Here is a 22,808-nt window from a genome sequence, read left to right as displayed (position 1 = left end):
TGGACAGCTGTTTCGTCCTTATTAGGACTCGTCAGCATGGCATAGCCGGTTTGCCTCAGTTAAACTTCATCGGCAAAAAAACTGCAGGGCGACTCGAACAAAGTGCTAATAAGGACGAAACAGCTGTCCATGGTTGCCGAACTGCACGGGTAATAGACTGTGCTAGCGTCCCGTCTTGGCGACTGGCGCCAATGTGTGTATGCTAGTGTGCTTCTAAAGTCCACATTTCCTTCTACGTTTTTGTAAGTTTTTCCGTAGAAAGTCGATCCGTAAAAAGTCGATCCGTAAAAAGTCGATCCGTAAAAAGTTGGTCCGTAAAAAGTCGATCCGTAAAAAGTCGATCCGTACAAAGTCGATCCGTAAAAAGTCGATCCGTAGAAAGTTGAAACAACAAAACTTGAACACGATCCAGTAAAATATAAACACGATCCGGCGAAAAATTTTGCACAATCACATGGCCCTTCTAGGGCTCCGTACTATTGCGATTGGATCCCGATTGAACAGTCGCGTCGGCCTCTCCAGCTTTCTACACTTCGATCCATTCCTGACATCACATTTATTATCCTTAATCAGCCCGTCAACAGGTCAAATCGCAAACCCTGTGTCTGTATTTAATTATAATGCATACAGTATATAGTTTATGTATACAGCTATTTCAAGAAAGGTTGTCCGCGCGAATGGCAATTGCCAAACGGCAGTTCTACGACCGAAAGGTGCTAATGGGTAGTAATCGATTATCAAAATAAAGGTGATAAATAACTTCAAGCGATATCAGAACCATATATCAATAATATTAAATTTATAATTGTGTTTTATATATATTTTTCTGAATTGGGAAGAAACATTTTGGGATCCATGGGTTCTTTCGGTCGTATGAATGCCATTCGACAATCGCTGTTTGCACTAACGTTGAAATAGGTGTATATAAAATATATATGTGAGCCCACTGGTTTCGGCACAGATAGCCCAGGCAATGTACCTGAAAACCGATGAGACATAACAGTGTTTGCATCAGCAGATGAGAGTCTCTCTCTTAAAGTGGGGAAGGGTGCTGTTATGTTTTTCAAGAAAAAAACCCGTAATAAAACTCTAGACATTAAAAAACAAAAGAAGAAGTCATGTTGTAAGTTTGTATGTAATTTATTGATATTCACACTCATCTGCTATACAAACACTGGTATTTCTTGTCGGTTTACAGATACATTGCCTGGGCTACCTGTGGTTTCGGCTGTTATGAGTCGTGTCTCTGCCTTGATTTAGAAGCGATATGTTATCATCTATTTTCTTTTATTTCTTTGAAGTAAAGTATTTTCTCTTTCTTTCCCTTGCATTTGTTACGTTTTGGCAAAGGTAATAATATAAAATGACGAAATGAAAGATAGCTTGGTTCCCGATAACTCGAAGGCTGTTTATTGTCACCCGGTAAACCCTCCCAGACGTGATGCTTTTCTAAAATGCCAAAGCCTTTTCAAAGTCCTTTCATCGGCTCTTTAATCGTGCCATCGATACCCCTCTGCCTACTTTCAGCTCGACGTCAAGCGGACGAAAAAGCGTCCTGAAAAACATCTCGAAATAATGGAAATTCCTCTGCTCTCATGGGTGTTTAAATGCCTATAGCGAGAGCGCTAGATCGTGGGAGATAGAGGCCAGATAAGACCTCTGGGTCAATACGCTATTTCTAAATAGCCAGGTTTTTTGAGTGTTTACTCAGCGAAGATCTCCGAAGTAGAGTTTTGCTTTTTCTTCACAGATAAATAGGGAAACCCGTAATACAAGCCCATTCCATCACGATGCTGAGGTCACTTCTTTGTTCTGGGGATTCATTTTTTAGAGATCTTATCAATATTTGTTTTGTGTGGATTCCCTCTCAACACCAAAAAGTTATTAGTACTGTTGAGATTATAGAATAGCTTTGTTTCGAACCTTGGAAGCAGAAAATCGTTGACCGAGTTGTCTCAAGACAAGAAAGAATCTAAACAAAAGTCGCAAATCTCATCCGGCATCTAGCGGTCTAATCCACGAAATCGAAGAGATTTCTCTTTGGGATGTCCTAGACATGTGTCGGCAGTGATATTCAATAACCTTGGGGCCACTCAGCGCTCTCGAGGCCTATAGGGGGCGGACCACATGCTTTAATCACCGCAATCTGACCAATAGCCACCTTTGAAATTAACCTAAGTAAAAACAAAGTTAATTAGGAGAAAGGGTGCCGGAAGCTAGTACGGTATAGGTGTTTGCGGGTCAAATGGACGCAGGCTCGCGGGGCGCAATTTGCTTGGCACGAGGCTCGCAGTCAGCTCGCAGACTTGATCAGCAGTCGTAGCACTTCAGACTATAGCGCAATGAAAGGGCCAAGGCATCGACTACCGCTTTACATTGCTGCGGCGTTGGCTTTGTTAGGCATCGTTTTATTGATTGTAGGGATTGTACTGATCGTGAGGTCGAATGAAAAAGCGAGTGAGTGTAGGGGATCGACTAGTGAGACCGATGGAGGAAATCCGACCGCCACGCCGACTCCCTCTCCAGTTAACCGATGCGCGTCTTCGGCCGAGGCTAAACGATCCGGCCTGGATAAATTCCTGAACAAAGTCATAGACGCCTACTTTGATACGCATCCGAATCAAATTATCTACAAGCTTGGTGTGACACAAGCGGACATCAAGAGGATCTACAGGCCGTATGACCCGTCTCCTGCTAACATAAAGAAAGTTACCGACCGCGCCATGGAACTTTACTATGAGATTTCTAACGCGACTATTTCCGAGGCGAGTCTGAAGCCGAGGGAGAAAAAGGCGTTGTATCAAGTAAAGCATTATCTGAAACACATCTTTGCCACCCCGTACGATGGGAACTATTACGCGGGCGACTTTCTAATGGGACCTAATCTCTTCTGTTGGCAGCCGATGTGTAGCATAAATAGTGAGATACGAACAACGTTCCTTAACTTCAAGCCGTCCACCATTGCAGATTTTGAGTTGTTGAGAGAGAAGCTATCGCTACTGAATGGAACATTTCATCAATACATCGCAAACATGAGATACGGCGTCCAAGCGGGCATGGTGAGAAGTGTGGAAGAGTGTAAAGCTGGACTGGACTCCTGGAAGCGGGAGTTCCTAGAGATTTCGCGCCGTGGGCCACGAGGTAAGAGCCTGCATTATGTAACAAGTGTTTATAGATCTGTTCTGCGAAGTTGTATAAATCAATGTGCTATTATCCTTAAGCGTTCCACAGGTATCAATATTCGTGGATCGTGCTAAAGCTCTGGATGAGAACCTAATTAACAAATAAAAAGCAGCATGGAATCACTGAGATGACTTAACCCGTATAATCACCCGCACGGATCAACATGTTTGCGCGGGAAACCCAAGATTCCTTGCGATCCCTACTTCCCTAGTTCCACTTTCGCCTATTCATCGAATAGCGAATACGGCTTCGCGTTTATATGATTTGACCCTTCAGCTAGAAGCATTTTCCTCCTGATTCTTGAGATTCTGCTTAGTCATCTGGCTCGGCGTGAGACTGCACGCGCCGTAACGAGATACTGGCACTAGAGGCAAGAACAAACCCGTGCGTAAAATATGGTTAATCCGAGAAAATGAAATCTTGAAGAGTCCTTACAGAGTTCACCTTTTTATCAGCTTAATGGTCGGTATATAATACGCATAAACCTGGGTGTGTTCTTCGGAAAAAGAGGTAGCCCTTTACGTGTGTTGTAGATGAAGCAGTTTTCGTGTCACTTTAGAACTAAAGTATAACGATTACCGAAGTTAATAGGCGGCTGACTTTTTGGCGGCAAAATAACAACAACAGAAAGCGACTTGTTCAACGCTTAAAAACAACCAAAAAGTTTCTTTGTCAGAAAGGGCTCATTTTCATTGAAAGATTTTGCTTTTTCTCCCCTTTCCGGTGTGACGGACGAAGCCATTTCTGTGTTTCTTTTGGCCTGAAATTTTCACTCAAGAAATCGCGCGATTCCTTAGTGCAAGTTGGCCATCCTATAGACTCAATAGCAGTACGCGAAGATGCGTTCTGTCTGATACATTCCACCGTTTTTCACAAAACGACGGCCATCCCAGCCGTCGTCCTCGTCCTGAGCTCGCCAATTGATAAAAAAAACTCCTCCTACTCAAAATGAAACTTAATAATTGCCCGAGGTAGAGTACGTACTCGAAACGTAGTTCCCTTGCGCTCGCCCCCTATAGCCCTCATCCCGGGCTCCTTCACACAACCACGTGTTTCCTGTGTAACGACAACATTGTTTAGTGCTGTCCTAGCTGTACGAGCAAAAGCTTTTTTTTTTCTTTTTTTTTTCTTTTTTAATGCGGACAAATTTTGTATTTGATTGTTTTGAGGTGATTGTGTTCTCTTCTTTTTGTTTTCAGGAGTTTTCTTTGAAACTGGTCTTAAGGGACTTCTCAGCGACTCCTTTCTATCCAATTTGATGAATAACTCTCAAGAGACCGCCAAATGGGAGGCAACTCATAACAAAACAGTGAACGAGTCAATGAGGCAATTTCTGTTTGAGAGTATTGGAGAGTCTGTCCATGCTGTTAACAGGTATTGAACATTCCTAAGGGATGGGGTGGCAATATATGTGTTCCTAAGGGGGAGTCCCCCGGGGTTTACTTAATGCTACCATTGCAGGTATCTAGAAAGAGAAAGAGATACATGTGTGCTTCTAAGGGGGAGTCCCCCGGGGTTTGCTATATCCTACCATTGCAGGTATATAGAAAGAGAAAGAGATACATGTGTGTTTCTAAGGGGGAGTCCCCCGGGGTTTACTTAATGCTACCATTGCAGGTATCTAGAAAGAGAAAGAGATACATGTGTGTTTCTAAGGAGGAGTCCCCCGGGGTTTGCTATATCCTTCCATTGCAGGTATCTAGAGAGATAAAGAGATACATGTGTGTTTCTAAGGGGGAGTCCCTGTTGGAAATGTATCTATCCAAACGACACTCTGGGAACGATCTCCGTTTTCTCTTCTTTATTCTTCACAATCTCTTCGATATTCGGTAACAATCTCGTAGCAATCTCTCTTAACAATCTCTTTCCCCAAACCCCCCGATCTAACGCATGTCCGTTCTTATATACCATGAGTATCAAATAACAATCAATTACAATCAATGAATAATTAACTACAACTACGTAAGTGACTATGTAATTACTTCAGGAGCTCAACTTCCGGAACACACTCCCCCCCTTGACTCCTATGAGTCAAGCACAGCCCCGATCGCTATCTAATCCCGCGCGCGCAACGCTGCTGCTCGCGTAGACCGGGCTCTGGCTTGCACATTCCCTCCGCTGTTTGCTCGCGTGCCATGTGTTGCGTCTGCGCATCTAACCTCTATGGGGTACAGTCGCTGGACTGGTCGGTCTAGCCGTTGCGGCTTGCCTTTCGTAACAAGTCTTACTCTAGCTCCTCTCACTATGTCATCTCTACCTTTAATTAACTGCTCCACTACGGCCATTTTCCACTGGTTCCGCTTACTACCGTCGTCATGCACGGTCACTACGTCTCCCACTTGCACGGTCTCCCTGTGCTCGTTACCTCGATGAGGTAAAGTCTGGCAAGTCTGCCTCTGGAGGTGCCGCGTAGGCCCTTCCCTCTAATCTTCTACACGTGACACACCTACGAAGGAGTCCTTTCACTACTTGTCTCCCTTGTGGCACCCAGTACCTCGTCCGTAACTGAGTTAAAGTGCCTCTAACGCCACAGTGATGGAACTTCCTGTGACAGTCTAATATGAGCATCTCTGTCAACCTATGTTGTCTAGGTAGTATTATAGGCATCCGAGCATCTGCCTCGAGCTCAGAATTACCCAGTCTCCCTCGGCATCTAAGCAGTCCTGACACTTCTACTAATCCTAGCTTCACATCTTCACATCTAACTGTGCTGACTTAATCCACAGCAGCTCTGCGCTATCAATCTCTTCACTCGACAGTCGACCGGTCTTCCTGTGTGCCTTGTCCGTTTTAACATTGTGTACAAACCTGTGGACGTACGCAGTCACTCTGAACAACTTACCGCAATCACTAAACCTGTTGATATCAATCACTGCAGAGATGTCTTCAGCCTGTCTCTCGTTATTGACAACCATACATACTGTAGTCTTCTCTTCCTCAGCCCCAGCATTGGTTTTCCTTATCTCAGTTTTAGGCCATCCTTCCTCGGTCTCGGAGAGCCATGATGGTCCGTTCCACCATAGCGTACTGCTCTTAAGCTTAGAGGCTAGGGCACCTCGTGACCCAATGTCAGCTGGGTTCTGTTCACCTGGACAGTGTTTCCACTCACCTTCTCCGGTTAGGCGCAAGATCTCATCCACTCTGTGTCGCACGAACTGTTTCCATTCGCCTTTGTTTTCTAACCAGTATAACACTGTCATGCTGTCTGACCAGTATAGCTGCCTTCCTACCTCTACTAGGTCACCTAGAGCCTCTTTAACATTGTGCACAAGGCGCGCAAGAATCAACGCAGCCATTAATTCTAGTCTAGGGATTGGCAAATCATTTAGAGGGGCTACCCGTGTTTTGCTGCAGAGCAATCTTACCTGCCTCTCTCCCCCCTCGTCGTACGCAAGATAGACGACTGCACAGTATGCCTTGTGACTAGCGTCTGCGAATCCATGGATTTCTACCTTGCCATTGAATGTTTGAAGTACACACCTGGGAAGGTCAATACTCACCACCCTCTCCAGCTCCTCGACCCAGGCCTCCCATTGTTTTCTAACTTCCCCTGTCAACTCCTCGTCCCAGGTCAACTCGGTTGTTCGGCATAGGGTCTGGAACAAAATTCTCGCTGCTACCGATATTGGACTTACCAATCCTAGTGTGTCAAACATACCTGCGAGAACACTCAGCACATTCCGCTTGGTTGCCTTTAGCTGCTGGGCCTTGTCATAGATACCCTGAAACGCTATCCCTATGATGTCTCTCTTCCTATCCCAGGGTAGACCTAACACCCTTTGTACCCCATTCTCACAGTTCGCACCCTGACTATTCCCTGTCTCGGTCTGTGTATCACTACTGGGTGCGTCACCATTCAACTTACCCTGGAGCTCGCAGTCGTTTGTGTTCCATTTGCGTAAGTTGAACCCGCCCTTTGCAAGTCTCTCTTTAGACTTGTGGAACAACTCAAACGCTTCCTCTGGGGAGCGGCTGCCAGTGACAAGGTCGTCTACATAGAAGCTTTGAACTAAAGTATCTACAAACCTAGGGTCAATCTCTTGAAACTTCATTAAGTGCTGCCTCAAGGTTCCATTTAACAGAAAAGGCGAGGCGTTTAGACCGAATACCACTCTACAAAACCGGTATACCTTGATGACCGAATCTTCCTTTCTCGGATCCTCAGGGAACAGGAATCGCAAGCAATCTCTGTCCTCCAGGTCCACCTCGATGTTCAAGAAAGCCTTTTCTATGTCCGCTGTCAAAGCTATCCTGTCTAGACGGAATCTCAACAACACATTAAACAAAAGAGGGTTCAGACGGCCCCACGTGTAAACAATCGTTGAGCGACACTCACCCCTTACCTGTCTTCGCCGACGCATCATAGATCACTCTAACTGGTGAACTAGTGGGAATGTTCCTACGCACTACAGCTCTATGTGCCAAATAATGTATCTTATTACCCTCTTCTAATGCATGAACTGGCTCTATCACTCCCGCTTCTAACTGATTCTTGATAACTGCCTCATACTGATCAAGCACTTCTGGCTCCTGCCTGAGCTTTCTCATCGTGCTATGAAGGCGGCCTAAGCTACTTTCGTAATTCGTAGGCAACGGCTTATGATTGACCTATCACGGTAACTTCACTGAGTACCTCTCTCCATTGAAACTAATGTTATCTAAAAACTCCTCTTGTACTCCCCGCGTTTCCCTGATACCTAACGTCTCTAGGTCTCACAGTTTCGCTATCTCTCTATCTAAACACTCGGTCTGCTCTGAAGGCTGGTCTTGAACTAGCAAATTCGTTTGAACTATCTCTTCATGATTACTATCAGCTGTCATAGGGCCTGACAATACCCATCCTAGCTCTGTTTCTATGGCAACGGGTTCCTCTACTTTGCCTCGAATTACACAACCTCTCTGAAATTGCCAAAGATAATCGGCTCCAACTAAAACCTCTATCTCTAGTCTCTCCTCACCTCTATTTCCATCTGAAAACCACAAGCCCTCTAAGTGTGGAAACTGGTCTCTGACTAACTCGACATGACTATTAGGAATGTTAGAGATCTCTGGCACTACAAACGCCTCCACGACTTCCCTGAGCGCGCCCTTTTGGTTGCGCTGACCAAACGCGTTGATGCATACCCATTCACGCCTGACTACCGGAAGCGTGGCTTTTCGCGTCACTGATTGGGTAATGAACGATCGGTGACTACCGGTGTCAAACAAAAACCTTGTCCTTGAAGTTCCGCCCCCTTCGCCTTTTACAATACCCTGCGCTGTTTGTAAAGCTACGCGCGTGCCAGAGCCCACATGCAAATTATCCGTACCCCCCGAAGTTACGTGATTAGAAGTAATTTCATCTAACTGTTCATTCTCCCCCCGTTCTTGCTGCGACTCTCCCGGACCACTAGTTTGCTTAGCCTCGTTACGTTCACAAATAGATACATGATGCGCGCCCCCGCATCCCTTACATTTGTTGTCTTTAGATCTACAATCAAACGATCTGTGATTCTTTCTTAAGCATCTAAAACATATAGCATACCTAATAAGTAGCTTCTTACGCTCTCCAGGAAGCTTGATCTCCTCGCATTTCTCTGAGCTGTGTTTTCCTTGACAATAGACACAAGTTCCCTGTCCATTTGATACAACCAGCGAGCTTGCTGATGATTTGACGGCCGTTCCCTCCTGCGGTTTCTTGTTCGTTCCCGCCGAGACTTTGTGTTCTTCCCTCAGCTCTACCTCTGCTTTGATCTGTTCTAGTAATTCCTCCATACCCCAGGCCATGAAGTCCGGGTGTCCACGTGTAATTGTCAATCGAAATGTGTTAGGCAATTTTTGGATCAACGCCGGCACCACGATTCCCGAGTATATACTTTCGTTTACCTTCAGCGCTTGTAATCCGCGGTAATGCGTTTCGGTCGTATCAAGAAATCGCCTCAGCCTCACCAAGTCTCCATCAGTAAACACGGGCGAGAGGTTTAAATGGTCGGTAATGTGTGACCTTTGAATAACTTTGGGTTTCCCATACCTTTTTCGTAGCAATTCCACTGCCGCGTGATAGTTCGCCGCCGTCATTGCAAAGCCCGCGATCGTGGGTTTCGCTTCATCTAGCAGAAGCCCCTTCAAATAGGCGAACTTGTCAGCGTCCGAGAGACACTCATTGTTATGAATAGCGCTCTCGAACGAGTCCCAGAACTCGGGCCATTCTTGAATCTTCCCTCCAAATTTTCTGACTTCAAGTTTAGGCAATCTAGCCCTCACCTTGGGGTTGTTTTTGTGTTCGCTCGAGGCGACTGAAGTAACTGAGCCTCGGGCACTAGTATTCATCGTTTTCTGAGATAACAGTTCTTCTATCTTGAATACTATCTTGTGGAGTTTCCCCCGCATCTCATCTCCTTCATCGAGGAACTTTTCTAAATCTTCGTCGTCTTCCGCCTCGACCAGGAGTTCTAAAATCTCGTCGTCCAACGCGCGCAGCGTGGCGATCTTCTCCTTTGCACTACCGCAAATCTGTCTTAAATCATCTTCGGCGTCTGATTCTTCTCCATCTAAAAGGGCATGTGCCTTCTGTATTAGTCTCGTCGCTGCACCTCTGTGAGCTCCCCGGACTTTCTTCTTTTTTGCGAGTTCCGCCATGGCGATCAGCACGCTTGAAACTTCCCGATCTCAACTCTTGAACCGCTCTCGATCACAAATCCGGCTCGAAGGACCACGTGTTGGAAATGTATCTATCCAAACGACACTCTGGGAACGATCTCCGTTTTCTCTTCTTTATTCTTCACAATCTCTTCAATATTCGGTAACAATCTCTTAGCAATCTCTCTTAACAATCTCTTTCACAAAACCCCCCGATCTAACGCATGTCCGTTCTTATATACCATGAGTATCAAATAACAATCAATTACAATCAATGAATAGTTAACTACAACTACGTAAGTGACTATGTAATTACTTCAGGAGCTCAACTTCCGGAACAGTCCCCCGGGGTTCACGTAATGCTACCATTGCAGGTATCTAGAGAGATAAAGAGATACATGTGTGTTTCTAAAGGGGAGTCCCCCGGGGTTTACTATATGCTACCATTGCAGGTATCTAGAAAGATAAAGAGATACATGTGTGTTTCTAAGGGGGAGTCCCCCGGGGTTTACTATATGCTACCATTGCAGGTATCTAGAGACAGAGCATGCCTTGCACTGCGTCCCCAGTACAGTGTCCAGCGGTCTCGCCACCCTTCCCCTTGAATACATCTATGTGAACGGGACCTCCACGGGGAACAAGACGACGCAGGTCTTACCGACCGGCGAAAAGCTTGACGGAAAGAAAACCTATGAACACATTATGCCTTATTTCACTACTACCACAAATACCCCGGATGAGGTCCACAAACTTGGCTACACCATGCTCGAAAAGCTATATCCAGAGGTACAGCAATTTTTTGTTTTTGTTTTTTGTTGTTGCTATCTGTTTAGTTTCTTTAGTGATTTGCTTGTTTTTTTTTTTCGCTCTATTTTTTTTTTTGCTTGTGCTCTTTTATTTGTTTAATTGTTTAGGGTTCGTTGTTGTCGTTGTTTTTGTCGTTTGTTTGTTTTTATCTGTGCTTCCCTACTTGTTTGTTTAGGTGTTTATTGTTTGTTTGTTTTTTTGTTTATTAGAAAACTAATACAAAAAACACACATCATGGCTTATGTCTAGATCCTTGCGACTTTATTGAGCCAGAATTTAGACAAAATTAACAATAGAATATTGTTAATTTCTATCATCTTTATACATTTCTATCGTCTTTAGTCTAAAATCAAATGGTGAATTAATAATAATCGGTACATGCGCGCGTTCCCAGGATTGGGTGAGGGGGAGGGGTGGTGGCTGTGATAGGTATGATAATGAAAAAGCATGGAAATGACCCACTTTTTTGCCGCCAAGGAGGAGCCGCGCGCGCCCTGCGCCCCCCCCCCCCCCCCCCTCCCTGTGTACGCGCCTGCAGTATTACGGTTGTTTGTCTGCCAGGTCTTAGAAATAGCGCGTGATGTCACCGGCGAGTCAAATAATAACGCCACCGCAGTAGAAGCCTTCATCAAGCGGCTGAACGAGTCCGATATGTTCTTCGACACCGTGCCAATCCCCGCCAATGAGAGTGACGCAAATGCTAAAGATGTGTGCTCGTACTCCCTCGAGAACGCCAAGACTTTCTGCCCTAACCGCTGGGCCGCCATGCAGAGGTGGTTTGACGAGGCCAGACGGGTAAGCAGAACTGGTAGAACTGAGCAAAAGATCTTGGGGCTACCGTATTAACTGGTTTAATTTAGGAAGGGGGGCTACCGTATTTACTCATTTATTTAAGGGGGGTGGGCTACCGTATTTACTCGTTTATTTGAGGGGAGTGGGCTACGGTATTTACTCGTTTATTTGAGGGGGGTGGGCTACGGTATTTACTCGTTTATTTGAGGGGGGTGGGCTACGGTATTTACTCGTTTATTTGAGGGGGGTGGGCTACGGTATTTACTCGTTTATTTGAGGGGGGGTGGGCTACGGTATTTACTCGTTTATTTGAGGTGGGCTACCGTATGTAGTTTTTTTTAGGGGCGGCTACCGTATTTATTCGTTTATTTGAAGGGAGGTTAGGCTACCGTATTTACTCTTTTATTTGAGAGGGGCTACCGTATTTACTCGTTTATTTGAAGGGGGGGCTACCGTATTTGTTTTGAGGGGCGGGGGAGAGGAGCGTTTATTCATAAATCACTGGTTGTCCCAGCAACGTTAAATGCTTGCCTGCTAGCCGATTTTTTTGGGGGCTATTCAAAAATGTTTGTCTTCAAACATTGGGTTAAAAAAACATTTGCGAATATCCCCAGATAAGAGCAAGCTATTCAAGACCTTATATCAGAGTTTCGAAGTATATTCTAGATTGAAAAACGAAAAAACCCTCTTTGGTTGTGTAATTCGTCGTAAATGACGTCTAATTGAGAAAGGGGTACGATGCCCTGGTCAATGACTAGTCCCCCCCTTAACATTTCTGTTAACAGGTGATGAGCAAGCTTGACCCTAAAACAGTGGGCATGTTCCACTTTAACGGGTACAAACACACCACGCCCAACTGCCCGGTGGAGATGCGACCCAACTTGAACCCGTCAAGCGGAGCGCAAAGCTACTCGAGGAGCAACTCGTACTGCTCCCGGCCCGCCTATTACAACATCCCCTTCTTCATAGAAAGGCCTGGGCCCAAGTTTGAGGAGTGGAGTGTGAACGCGCATGAAGCGAGGCCTGGGCACCACACACAGGTAACCCGGTATAAGTCGTTTTCAGCTTATATCCAGTCGCCGTAGAGTTGTCTGCTAATAGTTTGATACTTGTGTATAAAAGTTGATCATCGATACATTTGTAGTGTAGCATAAATTACTCGATACTGCTTAGGCTTGGATGGGGCAGGAATCTCCTAGAGTGCAAACTAAAAATCACTTTGACTGAATATCTTCAAGGGATTGTGAACATAAGTTCATGGCCAGGAGGCGTGTCTTGAGAATTGACATAATTTGGTCCAGGACCAAATGATCCAGGATAATGATCCAGGATGAATAAGGATAGCTCCACGAGTTTTAAAATGAATCAGTTAAAGTTTTCTTGTTATTTTCCATATCTCCATTTCTCCTTGTTTTACATGTTGGCTACATAATCCTTTGACTATACTTAATCCTCATATTTTGTAATTGTTTTTTAACAACTTAGATTGGAATTTTAATGTACTGACCGATATCCATCGCCTTTTCAAATCACTGACCAAAAGACCTGTGTTTTCAGGTACAAGGTCTAGTTAAGCACTGACCAAAAGACCTGTGTTTTCAGGTACAAGGTCTAGTTGAGCACTAACCAAAAGACCTGTGTTTTCAGGTACAAGGTCTAGTTGAGCACTGACCAAAAGACCTGTGTTTTCAGGTACAAGGTCTAGTTGAGCACTGACCAAAAGACCTGTGTTTTCAGGTACAAGGTCTAGTTGAGCACTGACCAAAATACCTGTGTTTTCAGGTACAAGGTCTAGTTGAGCACTGACCAAAAGACCTGTGTTTTCAGGTACAAGGTCTAGTTGAGCACTGACTAAAAGACCTGTGTTTTCAGGTACAAGGTCTAGTTGAGCACTGACCAAAAGACCTGTGTTTTCAGGTACAAGGTCTAGTTGAGCACTTCCGGGATAACTGTGGCGACTCGGTCACGTGGCTTGACACGGCCACTAGTTACACGGCGTTCTCAGAGGGGTGGGGTTTGTACGCGGAGAACCCGCTGGTAGCACGTGACACGGATACATATGATGGCGAGCCTTTCCAAAAATATGGCATGCTCAAATGGCAGGTAGGTCACGTGCTATTACCATATAAGGTTAAGGTATATGATTCCTTTTTTGTGTGTTATTTCTTTGTTTGTTGCTTGCTTGCTTGTTTTGTTTTCTGATCGTCCTCTCATCTCACCGCTCCTTTGTTTCGTACTTTTGGCTTTCTTAATTTCCTTTGTTTTTATGCGTGAAAGAGAAATCTTTCGCGCATGACAGTCGTTGATTGACACACGCTAGCGATAGGCCAAAGTTGATCGCTGCTTTGTCTTTGATACACGCTAGCGCTAGCCAAAGTAATCGCTACTCTTTGTCTTAGATCTGGCGAGCCCTTCGCCTTATCGTCGACACTGGTCTCCACTACCAAGGGTTTAATCGCAGCTTAGCGCTGGACTACTTCGCCAAGTACGCGTGGGACACAAGTGACGGCGCCGAGAAAGAGGTGACGCGATACCAGAGCGACCCTGGGCAAGCCACGGCGTACATGATTGGCCAGCTACACATCATCAAGCTACGCAAATACGCAGAGGACAAGCTCGGCAAAACGTTCAACTTGAAGGACTTCCACTTTTATCTCCTGTCACAAGGATCTGCGCCACTGAGCTACCTTGAGAGTAGCATCCATGAGTACGTACGATGCGTCCTTAGTAGCGGCAAGGGGGAGGGGTGTTCTGATGTGTTGAGCCCTATACCATCCCCTGAAGCAAGGGCAGGGGCGACTGATAGACGACGAGTTGAGGATGGTGAAGACTTCCCTCCAGAATTCCCCTTGCCTGATGAGTACTTCTAGTGGTGAACCACACGGCAGAACTCATATCCCTTGTGTGATAATCTAACTTGATTATGCCATTCCAGCCATAAGCCATCGCGCGCACTCGAAATCGAAACATACCTCAATTACCTTCATGCAGCACGCGCTTCGTTTGGTACAAGCTAAAACGGTGCACGCTGTTTACCTTCATGCAGCACGCGCTTCGTTTGGTACAAGCTAAAACGGTGCACGCTGTATTTTGGTTTCTGTTGTAATACGCGCAAGGTTATAGCTGGAATGGCCTATTCTTTCAGCAAATCCATAAACATGATTATTATCAGAATTATTCATTATTGTTACTGTTTATTTGTTTCTTATACAATCAAAGAACCCAATGTTCATAGATTTGTTTTTGTTTTTCAGTCTTTATAAGGACATTATTAACAGCCAGTCATTTATACATTTATAGACGTACATAAGCAATTAAATGTTTGCTTGCTATCTTGACTATTGTACTTGCCATGTTTGCTATCATGTTATCGCTGATTGGCCACCTGTCATGTTATCGCTGATTGGTCATTTGTCAAGTTGTCGCTGATTGGTCATGTGTCGTAACTTGTTGTCGCTGACTGGTTATCTGTCATGTTGTCGGTGATTGGTCATGTGTTTTTCATAACAGACGTCACAGTACGCGGTATGTCAATAGGTAGCATTTGGCGCGTGCTGGGATGTATTTATTGTAATCAGTCACGTGCTTGCTGTAAAGGCTCCACTTGCCCTCCCTCTCGAGTTCATCAATCCGCTTTCTGTATTCACTCTCCCTATTATCGTACAGATGAAGGTGGAGTGTGAAGCAGATTACTCCCCCTGAAACAACAGAGAAATGTGTTTAGATCCGGGGGACCCTGTCGCGGTACATATTAAAAATAAACCCAGTGGCTATATACCCGACAGTGAGGTCCTCAATGGACTAAATGCCCGACAGTTTCCAATATATTCAGATAACCCGGTAAATTGTCGATCGACTTAGTGAGTACAAAGTTCACTTTTTTTATAAGAATCTTTTTTGTAAGAATGTCCAGGCTGAGAGTTCACCAAATTTTAAGAACATCCCGAGGCTGAGATAGCAGATTTTTTTTTAGTCCTGATGCGTTTTTAAAATGCAGAATCCAATTGTGTTCATAGTAACAACCTTATTATTACTTTTGATCATTAGTGTAATTCTCTTCCTAATAATTAATTGAGTATTATATTCTTATATACACTAAAATTTAAGAACATCGTTAAGAAACTTCAGCCTTAAAATATCCAAAAAAAAGAACGGCCCAGCCTCAACTGAAAATTTGACGTTCTCATAAAAAAAGAGTATATTCTATATTTGTTGAGAAAAGGCAAGCTAATCTGATTTAAGCTTTGTTAGCTCATAACAAAGTGCGTCGTTACAGCGTGTGACTTCAAAACGCATGGTTTACGACTTTTGGAGGCTGTATTAAGGTTTGAGACCATCACACCCGAGATGCCTGTTCCAAGAAAAATATGAACGCTAGAATCTGACATACTCTTAAGAAATTCGGGGAGAGTAGCTTACGAGAGGTTGTATTTTCACACAAAGCATCTTAGATTGTGTGGCATTGTTGTGCGTGACATCGTGCGTGACTGGACAAACAAGACTTAATGCAGCAATGTAGACCTAGGTCGTAGTGTGCTGCACATGATGACGGAATCACTACATTACTATAGCAACACACCCATTCCCAAGAGACGCACCGAGCTGTGCGTGGTGTAACCGCTTAAGACAAGGCTGGGATCCTGGTTATTGCCTCCCATTAATGCGCGGGTACCTCAGGTTCCATTATGTTATACAGTTCGCTGGATAGTGGTGCTGGGGCCGAAATCTCCGTCCTCGCCGTAAAGCTTTATGCTTTCATACGGTTTTTCAAGCGCATGTCTGGAAGTATGGTCATATTTTTTCTCATTTTATCTGATCTGGACACCAATGTGTCAGGGTCTTATTTAGAGCTAGCAGGCGCGTTGCCAGGATTTTTTTAAATTTTAGTTTTACGGTTAAAGGGGCAGTGTCATGGTAAGAGCTTTGCAATAGCTCTCCGGCCCGGACACAATAACTTTCAGTCAAATGTTCACAAACTGTCAATAAGCATAGTTTTTAATAAAAGGCGTTGACAACTTAAAGTTCAACTGTCTGTAGACGATTAAAAGCTTACAATAAACACTGACTCCAGACATGCGCAGTGCCATGATGCTTGACTTATGAGCCTTTGGTACATGTGGGAGACTTAAATTCAAAGGAAATGTCCACAAACTTTCAAGAAACATAGTTTTTAATCAAATATTGCATGTTATATTAACAAGGCATTGACAGCTAAGCTAGACAATTAAAAGCCTCCAATAAACACTGACTCCAAACATGCGCAGTACCATGACGCTGCCCCTTTAATCATCATCCACCGGCTTTTCAAGTAACGCAGTGGCCATATGCTGGCTTTTTGGTTATGCTAGAAACTGTCGGGCCGTTTAGTCCATTGAAGACCTTTCCCGACTGTCGGGCATTTAGTCCATTGAGGACCTTTCCCGACTGTCGGGCATTTAGTCCATTGAGGACCTTTCCCGACTGTCGGGCATTTAGTCCATTGAAGACCTTTCCCGACTGTCGGGCATTTAGTCCATTGAAGACCTTTCCCGACTGTTTTATTGTAACACAAGTGTTATTTTGATAACGATTTTATAGTGTATATTATATAGGCAAGGAATAACATTCATTTCCAGACAAAAAAAAGCTCAATTCAGATTTGGTTGGCTTTTTTCAACAAATATAGAATAAATAAATATATATCAATAAATATCGAAAAAATATAAGACTCTCCTGTTGTATGATTCAACTTGTGACGCTTAGTGTTGCGTGACCCCCCAGTGTCACGCACCGTGTAAATCACCTTTTCCTGCTTTAATAGACTAGCGTGACACGCCTTGTTTTACGTGACATTTCGGTGTCGCGTGACCTGCCCTGTGGTTGTGTGACCCACCAGTGCCGTGTAACTCACTTTTTCTCCCGTGAATAGACTAGCATAACACGCCCTGTGTTACGTGACATGTCGGTGTCGTGTGACCCTCCCTGTGGCTGTGTGACCCACCAGTGTTGCGTGACTTACCTGGCTTCACGTAATGTATTAACTCGTCTAGCCCACTCGCTCGGACGTTTGGTGAGCTCAGGGTTCCCGTGCAGATCAGCACATCATAGTTATCCTGTGATATGTCCGAGTGTTTACCCTCTCCTATTGGCGCGCAGATCAATCTGGAAGGGAGAAAAACAGGGCGTTGAAGCCGCATTGTCACCAGTTTACTTCCGGGGGCCGACGGGCGCTATTTAAAAGGCCACTCGCTCTAAATTATCAATCAGAAACTATGAATAGACACACTGCTTTCACATTTTTGAGATATGGTTTGTTATGTTGATTGTTACGTAATCGACCGGAAGTAAACTGGTAACAATGCGGCTTTATCCATATCGATCAGCAACTCCTTTCTTTTATAGACCGTTTTAACCCTATTCAGACTGGGGGAAAGGAAGTGAATGTTTCATATTTTTGAATTTTTCATAAGTTTGTTTAGGTGACAAGTTTCACAACTTGTGTGGGTAAATTGTCATTAGATTTACGGTTTATGGCGTTTTCAAGATGGCGGAAATTGTTATGGCGTTTTTGCATTGTCAATAAAGCCGTTAAGGTTGATTTTGACATATCTGAATGATGCAAAATGATTTCAATCCGATATCTGATAATTTAGGCAATATTTGAAAAAATAGCTAGACACCGTATAAATGACGTCATTGTGACCACACGCAAAATTGGGCCTGACGATCCTTTTAGCCCCCCCCCCCCCCCCCCCCCCCAGTCACAGACAGCTCAAAATAGCCCAGTCTGGCAGACCATAGCCTCCTCCGCTGGCAACTCTACTAAGCTCTGTAATGGCCTTCATTCAGATTTGGGATAACTGTGTTTGCGATTTTAGGACGCGGGATACTGGTACCGAGGGGAGGAGGGGAGAAAAGAGTTGCCTGCCATATATCTAACGGCGTGTTGCCTCAGATGACACGACACGTCGCCTACCTGGCCGGGGGTGACACGGGTAACTAATGCCTCGACAAAAAAATATCTTGCTAATATGCGAAAAAAAAAACACTTCTACAATAAAAGCAAACTTATTACAAAATTTCGAGATATGTCAAAAGCCATTTGCTAGCACGGGATACAAAAAGGTTTACGGGAAGTTAATGAAAAGAAAGGATCCATAGATTCTAAAAAGTGAATTCCATGATGAATGTCTGCCTTCACCGGCGGCAACGTGATCGAGCACTGTTCCTTTGTCTTTGTTGACCGTGTAAACTTGACTGCTTTCAGCTTGGTTTAGGGTTTTCGCTTCAAGTGAGACTCCGCCGTCTTGGTTTTTACTTCAATTGAGGCTCGTCTTCGGTCTTTAGCGTTCCAACGAAGACCACTAGCTAGTGGTGGCTAGTAGTGGCTAGTGGTGGCTAGTAGTGGCTAGTAGTGGCTAGTGATGGCTAGTAGTGGCTAGTAGTGGCTAGTGGTGGCTAGTAGTGGCTAGTGGTGGCTAGTAGTGGCTAGTAGTGGCTAGTGATGGCTAGTAGTGGCTAGTAGTGGCTAGTAGTGGCTAGTAGTGGCTAGTGGTGGCTAGTGGTGGCTAGTGGTGGCTAGTGGTGGCTAGTGGTGGCTAGTGGTGGCTAGTAGTGGCTAGTGGTGGCTAGTGGTGGCTAGTGGTGGCTAGTGGTGGCTAGTGGTGGCTAGTGGTGGCTAGTGGTGGCTAGTAGTGGCTAGTGGTGGCTAGTGGTGGCTAGTAGTGGCTAGTGGTGGCTAGTGGTGGCTAGTAGTGGCTAGTAGTGGCTAGTGGTGGCTAGTAGTGGCTAGTAGTGGCTAGTAGTGGCTAGTGGTGGCTAGTAGTGGCTAGTGGTGGCTAGTAGTGGCTAGTGGTGGCTAGTAGTGGCTAGTAGTGGCTAGTAGTGGCTAGTGGTGGCTAGTGGTGGCTAGTGGTGGCTAGTGGTGGCTAGTAGTGGCTAGTGGTGGCTAGTGGTGGCTAGTGGTGGCTAGTGGTGGCTAGTGGTGGCTAGTGGTGGCTAGTGGTGGCTAGTGGTGGCTAGTGGTGGCTAGTGGTGGCTAGTGGTGGCTAGTGGTGGCTAGTGGTGGCTAGTGGTGGCTAGTGGTGGCTAGTGGTGGCTAGTAGTGGCTAGTAGTGGCTAGTAGTGGCTAGTGATGGCTAGTGGTGGCTAGTGGTGGCTAGTGATGGCTAGTGGTGGCTAGTAGTGGCTAGTGGTGGCTAGTGGTGGCTAGTGGTGGCTAGTAGTGGCTAGTAGTGGCTAGTGGTGGCTAGTGGTGGCTAGTGGTGGCTAGTGGTGGCTAGTGGTGGCTAGTGGTGACTAGTAGTGGCTAGTAGTGGCTAGTGGTGGCTAGTGGTGGCTAGTGGTGGCTAGTAGTGGCTAGTGGTGGCTAGTAGTGGCTAGTAGTGGCTAGTGGTGGCTAGTAGTGGCTAGTGGTGGCTAGTGGTGGCTAGTGGTGGCTAGTGGTGGCTAGTGGTGGCTAGTGATGGCTAGTGGTGGCTAGTAGTGGCTAGTGATGGCTAGTAGTGGCTAGTGGTGGCTAGTGGTGGCTAGTAGTGGCTAGTAGTGGCTAGTGGTGGCTAGTGATGGCTAGTGGTGGCTAGTGGTGGCTAGTAGTGGCTAGTAGTGGCTAGTGGTGGCTAGTGGTGGCTAGTAGTGGCTAGTAGTGGCTAGTGGTGGCTAGTAGTGGCTAGTAGTGGCTAGTGGTGGCTAGTGGTGGCTAGTGGTGGCTAGTGGTGGCTAGTGGTGGCTAGTAGTGGCTAGTAGTGGCTAGTGGTGGCTAGTGGTGGCTAGTGGTGGCTAGTGGTGGCTAGTGGTGGCTAGTAGTGGCTAGTGGTGGCTAGTGGTGGCTAGTAGTGTACGTATAACATGTACGTATTATTAAGACCATATACCTCCGATAAACGTTTTTCTCTTTGGCACAGTTCAGCATTTCTTGAGAAAAATCCAAAGCATCTATTATTGTGTAACCAAGCCTCTTGAAGGACACACCCATTAGCCCTGTGCCTGCGCCTGCGTCAAGAATATGCAGCGACTGGTGGTTGCCTGGGAACAGCGTTGCTAGGGTTGAGTCCAGTATGCGTGCGTAGGTGTGGTGGGAATCAAAACCCCTGATTGCAATATCCTGTTGGAAACAAAAGGCCATGGTTGCGAAAATCAATTATTCACCCTGATTGAATTGGATTTACATTAGCTTTTCGTGCACCCTCTCCTAATCGAGGGCCCGGTCGTCATACAGTATGTTGCCTAGCAACCGCGCTTTGACATTAGCAACTAAAGCTCTCGTAGTCAAGGGCCCATTCGTCACACGGTATGCTACCTAGCAACCGTGTATTTGCATTAGCAGCTCACCTTCTCGTAGTCAAAGGCACACTCGTCACACGGTATGTTACCTAGCAACCGTGTATTTGCATTAGCAGCTCACCTTCTCGTAGTCAAGGGCCCATTCGTCACACAGTATGTTACCTAGCAACCGTGTATTTGCATAAGCAGCTCACTTGCTCGTAGTCAAGGGTTCATTCGTCACACGGTATGTTACCTAGCAACCGTGTATTTGCATTAGCAGCTCACCTTCTCGTAGTCAAGTGCCCAGTCATCATAGACCTTTTTCACCGCGTCAGGAGACGAGTTCTCTGTCAGAAGCTTGCGATAGTGGTACTCCGGTGCAGTTGCCATGACTTCTAAAGAAAGATTTGTCACAAGGATCCTTTCACAAGCGATCAATAACAAGTTTCTCTTTGTAAGTGGCGGTTCTTTGTCGAAACGCCAAAGTTTTCACTGGTCTATGGGTTCATTCTAGTCAAATCGCTCCCCTGACACCTTAGTTAGTTGATTGACAGGAAGAATAGTCAATCCTACACGTTCTTGTTAAAGCGCAACCAAGCACGTGATACGCATCTCATTATTCCATAGAAAGCTAGATGACACTAAAGCCCTGTGCAAATTGCGCCAGCAATTGCTCGACTGACCACAAGACAATGGAAATGTCAGAAAGTCAATTTCCCATTTTGACATTTCCTTTGTCCTTTAGTCTGTCAAGCGAAAATTGTGCTGGCGCAGTTTGCAGGGGGCTTAAAAACTACACACATTGTAGAGCGAATAAGGAACATAAAATATATCGAACAATTCTGGCTTTTGATGCCCACAAGTATCGCGAAATCTCTCAACTGCTCAAACGTTTGAGATACTGCTTATTCTGAATAACTACACATTACAAAGCAATGATAATTTATTGTGAACTTTATTCTGTAAGGCAATTACAGCAGGGGCGTGGATTGGGTGGATATCCACCCCCCTTTTCAAATAAAAAAATGAAAGACACTTAGTTTGAAGAAAATAAAAGTCTGAGGGACGGGAGGTACTGTCCGCCTGCTTGACTTTGCTGACGCGTCAAATCCAATTCAGCGTGAGGTATTGTAATTGATGTATGTAGTGACCTACCAAGAACCACTTGATCAGTTATATGCCGTTTATCCGGCCATTATCCCCCCCCCCCCCCCCCCCCCATTTTGAAATCCTGGATCCGCCCCTGTACAGAAAAATTACAGGAAAATTGATGAATCGTGATAATGTTCGATATTGCGCCTTAAGGAATCTAAGGAATCCGACCATCAATTTGTAAACCATTAACTATCGAGAAGATATTGCTGTTCTTTCGCGCTCTCTAGGCACGTGTACGGCTGAATGGAATCCGGCTTGTCAGTATTGAAATCATTGAAGACACATTGGAACATGGAAAGGCTCTTCACAGCTTTGCTGAAATCTTTATAGCCATGGAAAGTCCAATCAAGTTAGGCGTAGACCAAAGGCACAGCTAAGGTCTATCCACGAGACAATGAATTAGTGAATACTAAATATTTCAAATATTAGCTATCTGCGTTATTTGATTTTCATCACTTAAAACAAAGCCGTCCTAATATATAATATTCTACGTTCTAAAGGATTATTCATATAGTTATGATAATTATACCTACCGGTTCAACACAGGTCACCGGCGCATATTAATCTGTTATATAAATTAAACTAAAATAAGAGATAACAGATCACTTACCTTGCTCCGAAAACTGATAGTTCTGAATTTTAGACAGTGAAAAAGTATGATTCGTATCGAATGCGCCGGTGACAGCCTCGCAGACTTTCCACCTGGTGGGGAGGGTAATAATTGCTGCTTCGCTCCCTGTTCAGCCTACACTAAGAGGACGGCTGCGCAGGAGACTATGTTCAGCCGAGCGTAATGTTAACTGTCCATTAGGGCAGTGAAGCTTGCCACACATATATTGTTCTCTGTAGTCATGTATCTCATTTATAACACGGATCAAGGCTAGTGAATCTGTGCGAGTAGATCTGTTTACCCGTCTCTTGTCAACTTTCTGCTTGTTTCTGTCGGCCTTAAAAATAAAACATGTTCACTTGGTTTATCATTTGGGAGCATTGGGCAGTGTCGATTTTTA

At 45.1% G+C, this 22,808-nt stretch overlaps 3 protein-coding genes across 4 annotated transcripts; 1 reads left to right on the top strand and 2 right to left on the bottom strand.

Annotated features, from left to right (window-relative positions):
* Positions 1-357: 357 nt before the first annotated feature.
* LOC5513995 lies at positions 358-14,732 on the top strand. Its single transcript, XM_048727566.1, has 7 exons — positions 358-3,141; positions 4,383-4,557; positions 10,332-10,587; positions 11,170-11,403; positions 12,186-12,440; positions 13,318-13,503; positions 13,800-14,732. The coding sequence occupies exons 1-7, from the start codon at positions 2,343-2,345 to the stop codon at positions 14,268-14,270; spliced, it is 2,376 nt and encodes a 791-aa protein (XP_048583523.1). The 5' UTR covers positions 358-2,342; the 3' UTR covers positions 14,271-14,732.
* LOC125563014 lies at positions 4,970-10,162 on the bottom strand. Its single transcript, XM_048727567.1, has 2 exons — positions 7,967-10,162; positions 4,970-7,896 (listed from the first exon to the last, which is right to left on the bottom strand). The coding sequence occupies exons 1-2, from the start codon at positions 9,799-9,801 to the stop codon at positions 7,890-7,892; spliced, it is 1,842 nt and encodes a 613-aa protein (XP_048583524.1). The 5' UTR covers positions 9,802-10,162; the 3' UTR covers positions 4,970-7,889.
* LOC5500532 (methyltransferase-like protein 27) lies at positions 14,575-22,598 on the bottom strand. Of its 2 annotated transcripts, none has more exons than XM_048727568.1 (5): positions 22,409-22,598; positions 20,929-21,038; positions 20,253-20,482; positions 17,399-17,541; positions 14,575-15,098 (listed from the first exon to the last, which is right to left on the bottom strand). In XM_048727568.1, the coding sequence occupies exons 2-5, from the start codon at positions 21,031-21,033 to the stop codon at positions 14,914-14,916; spliced, it is 663 nt and encodes a 220-aa protein (XP_048583525.1). In that variant the 5' UTR covers positions 21,034-21,038; positions 22,409-22,598; the 3' UTR covers positions 14,575-14,913. The 2 variants fall into 2 exon arrangements, with proteins under 2 accessions (XP_048583525.1, XP_048583526.1); XM_048727569.1 differs by having other exon boundaries at positions 20,929-21,035.
* Between the last annotated feature and the right edge of the window lie 210 nt (positions 22,599-22,808).

This window comes from Nematostella vectensis, chromosome 5 (genome assembly GCF_932526225.1).
Source record: "Nematostella vectensis chromosome 5, jaNemVect1.1, whole genome shotgun sequence".
NCBI classification, from domain to species: Eukaryota; Metazoa; Cnidaria; class Anthozoa; order Actiniaria; family Edwardsiidae; genus Nematostella; species Nematostella vectensis.
The sequence above is the reverse complement of the archived record's forward strand: the minus strand, read 5'-3'. Positions and strand labels throughout refer to the sequence as shown.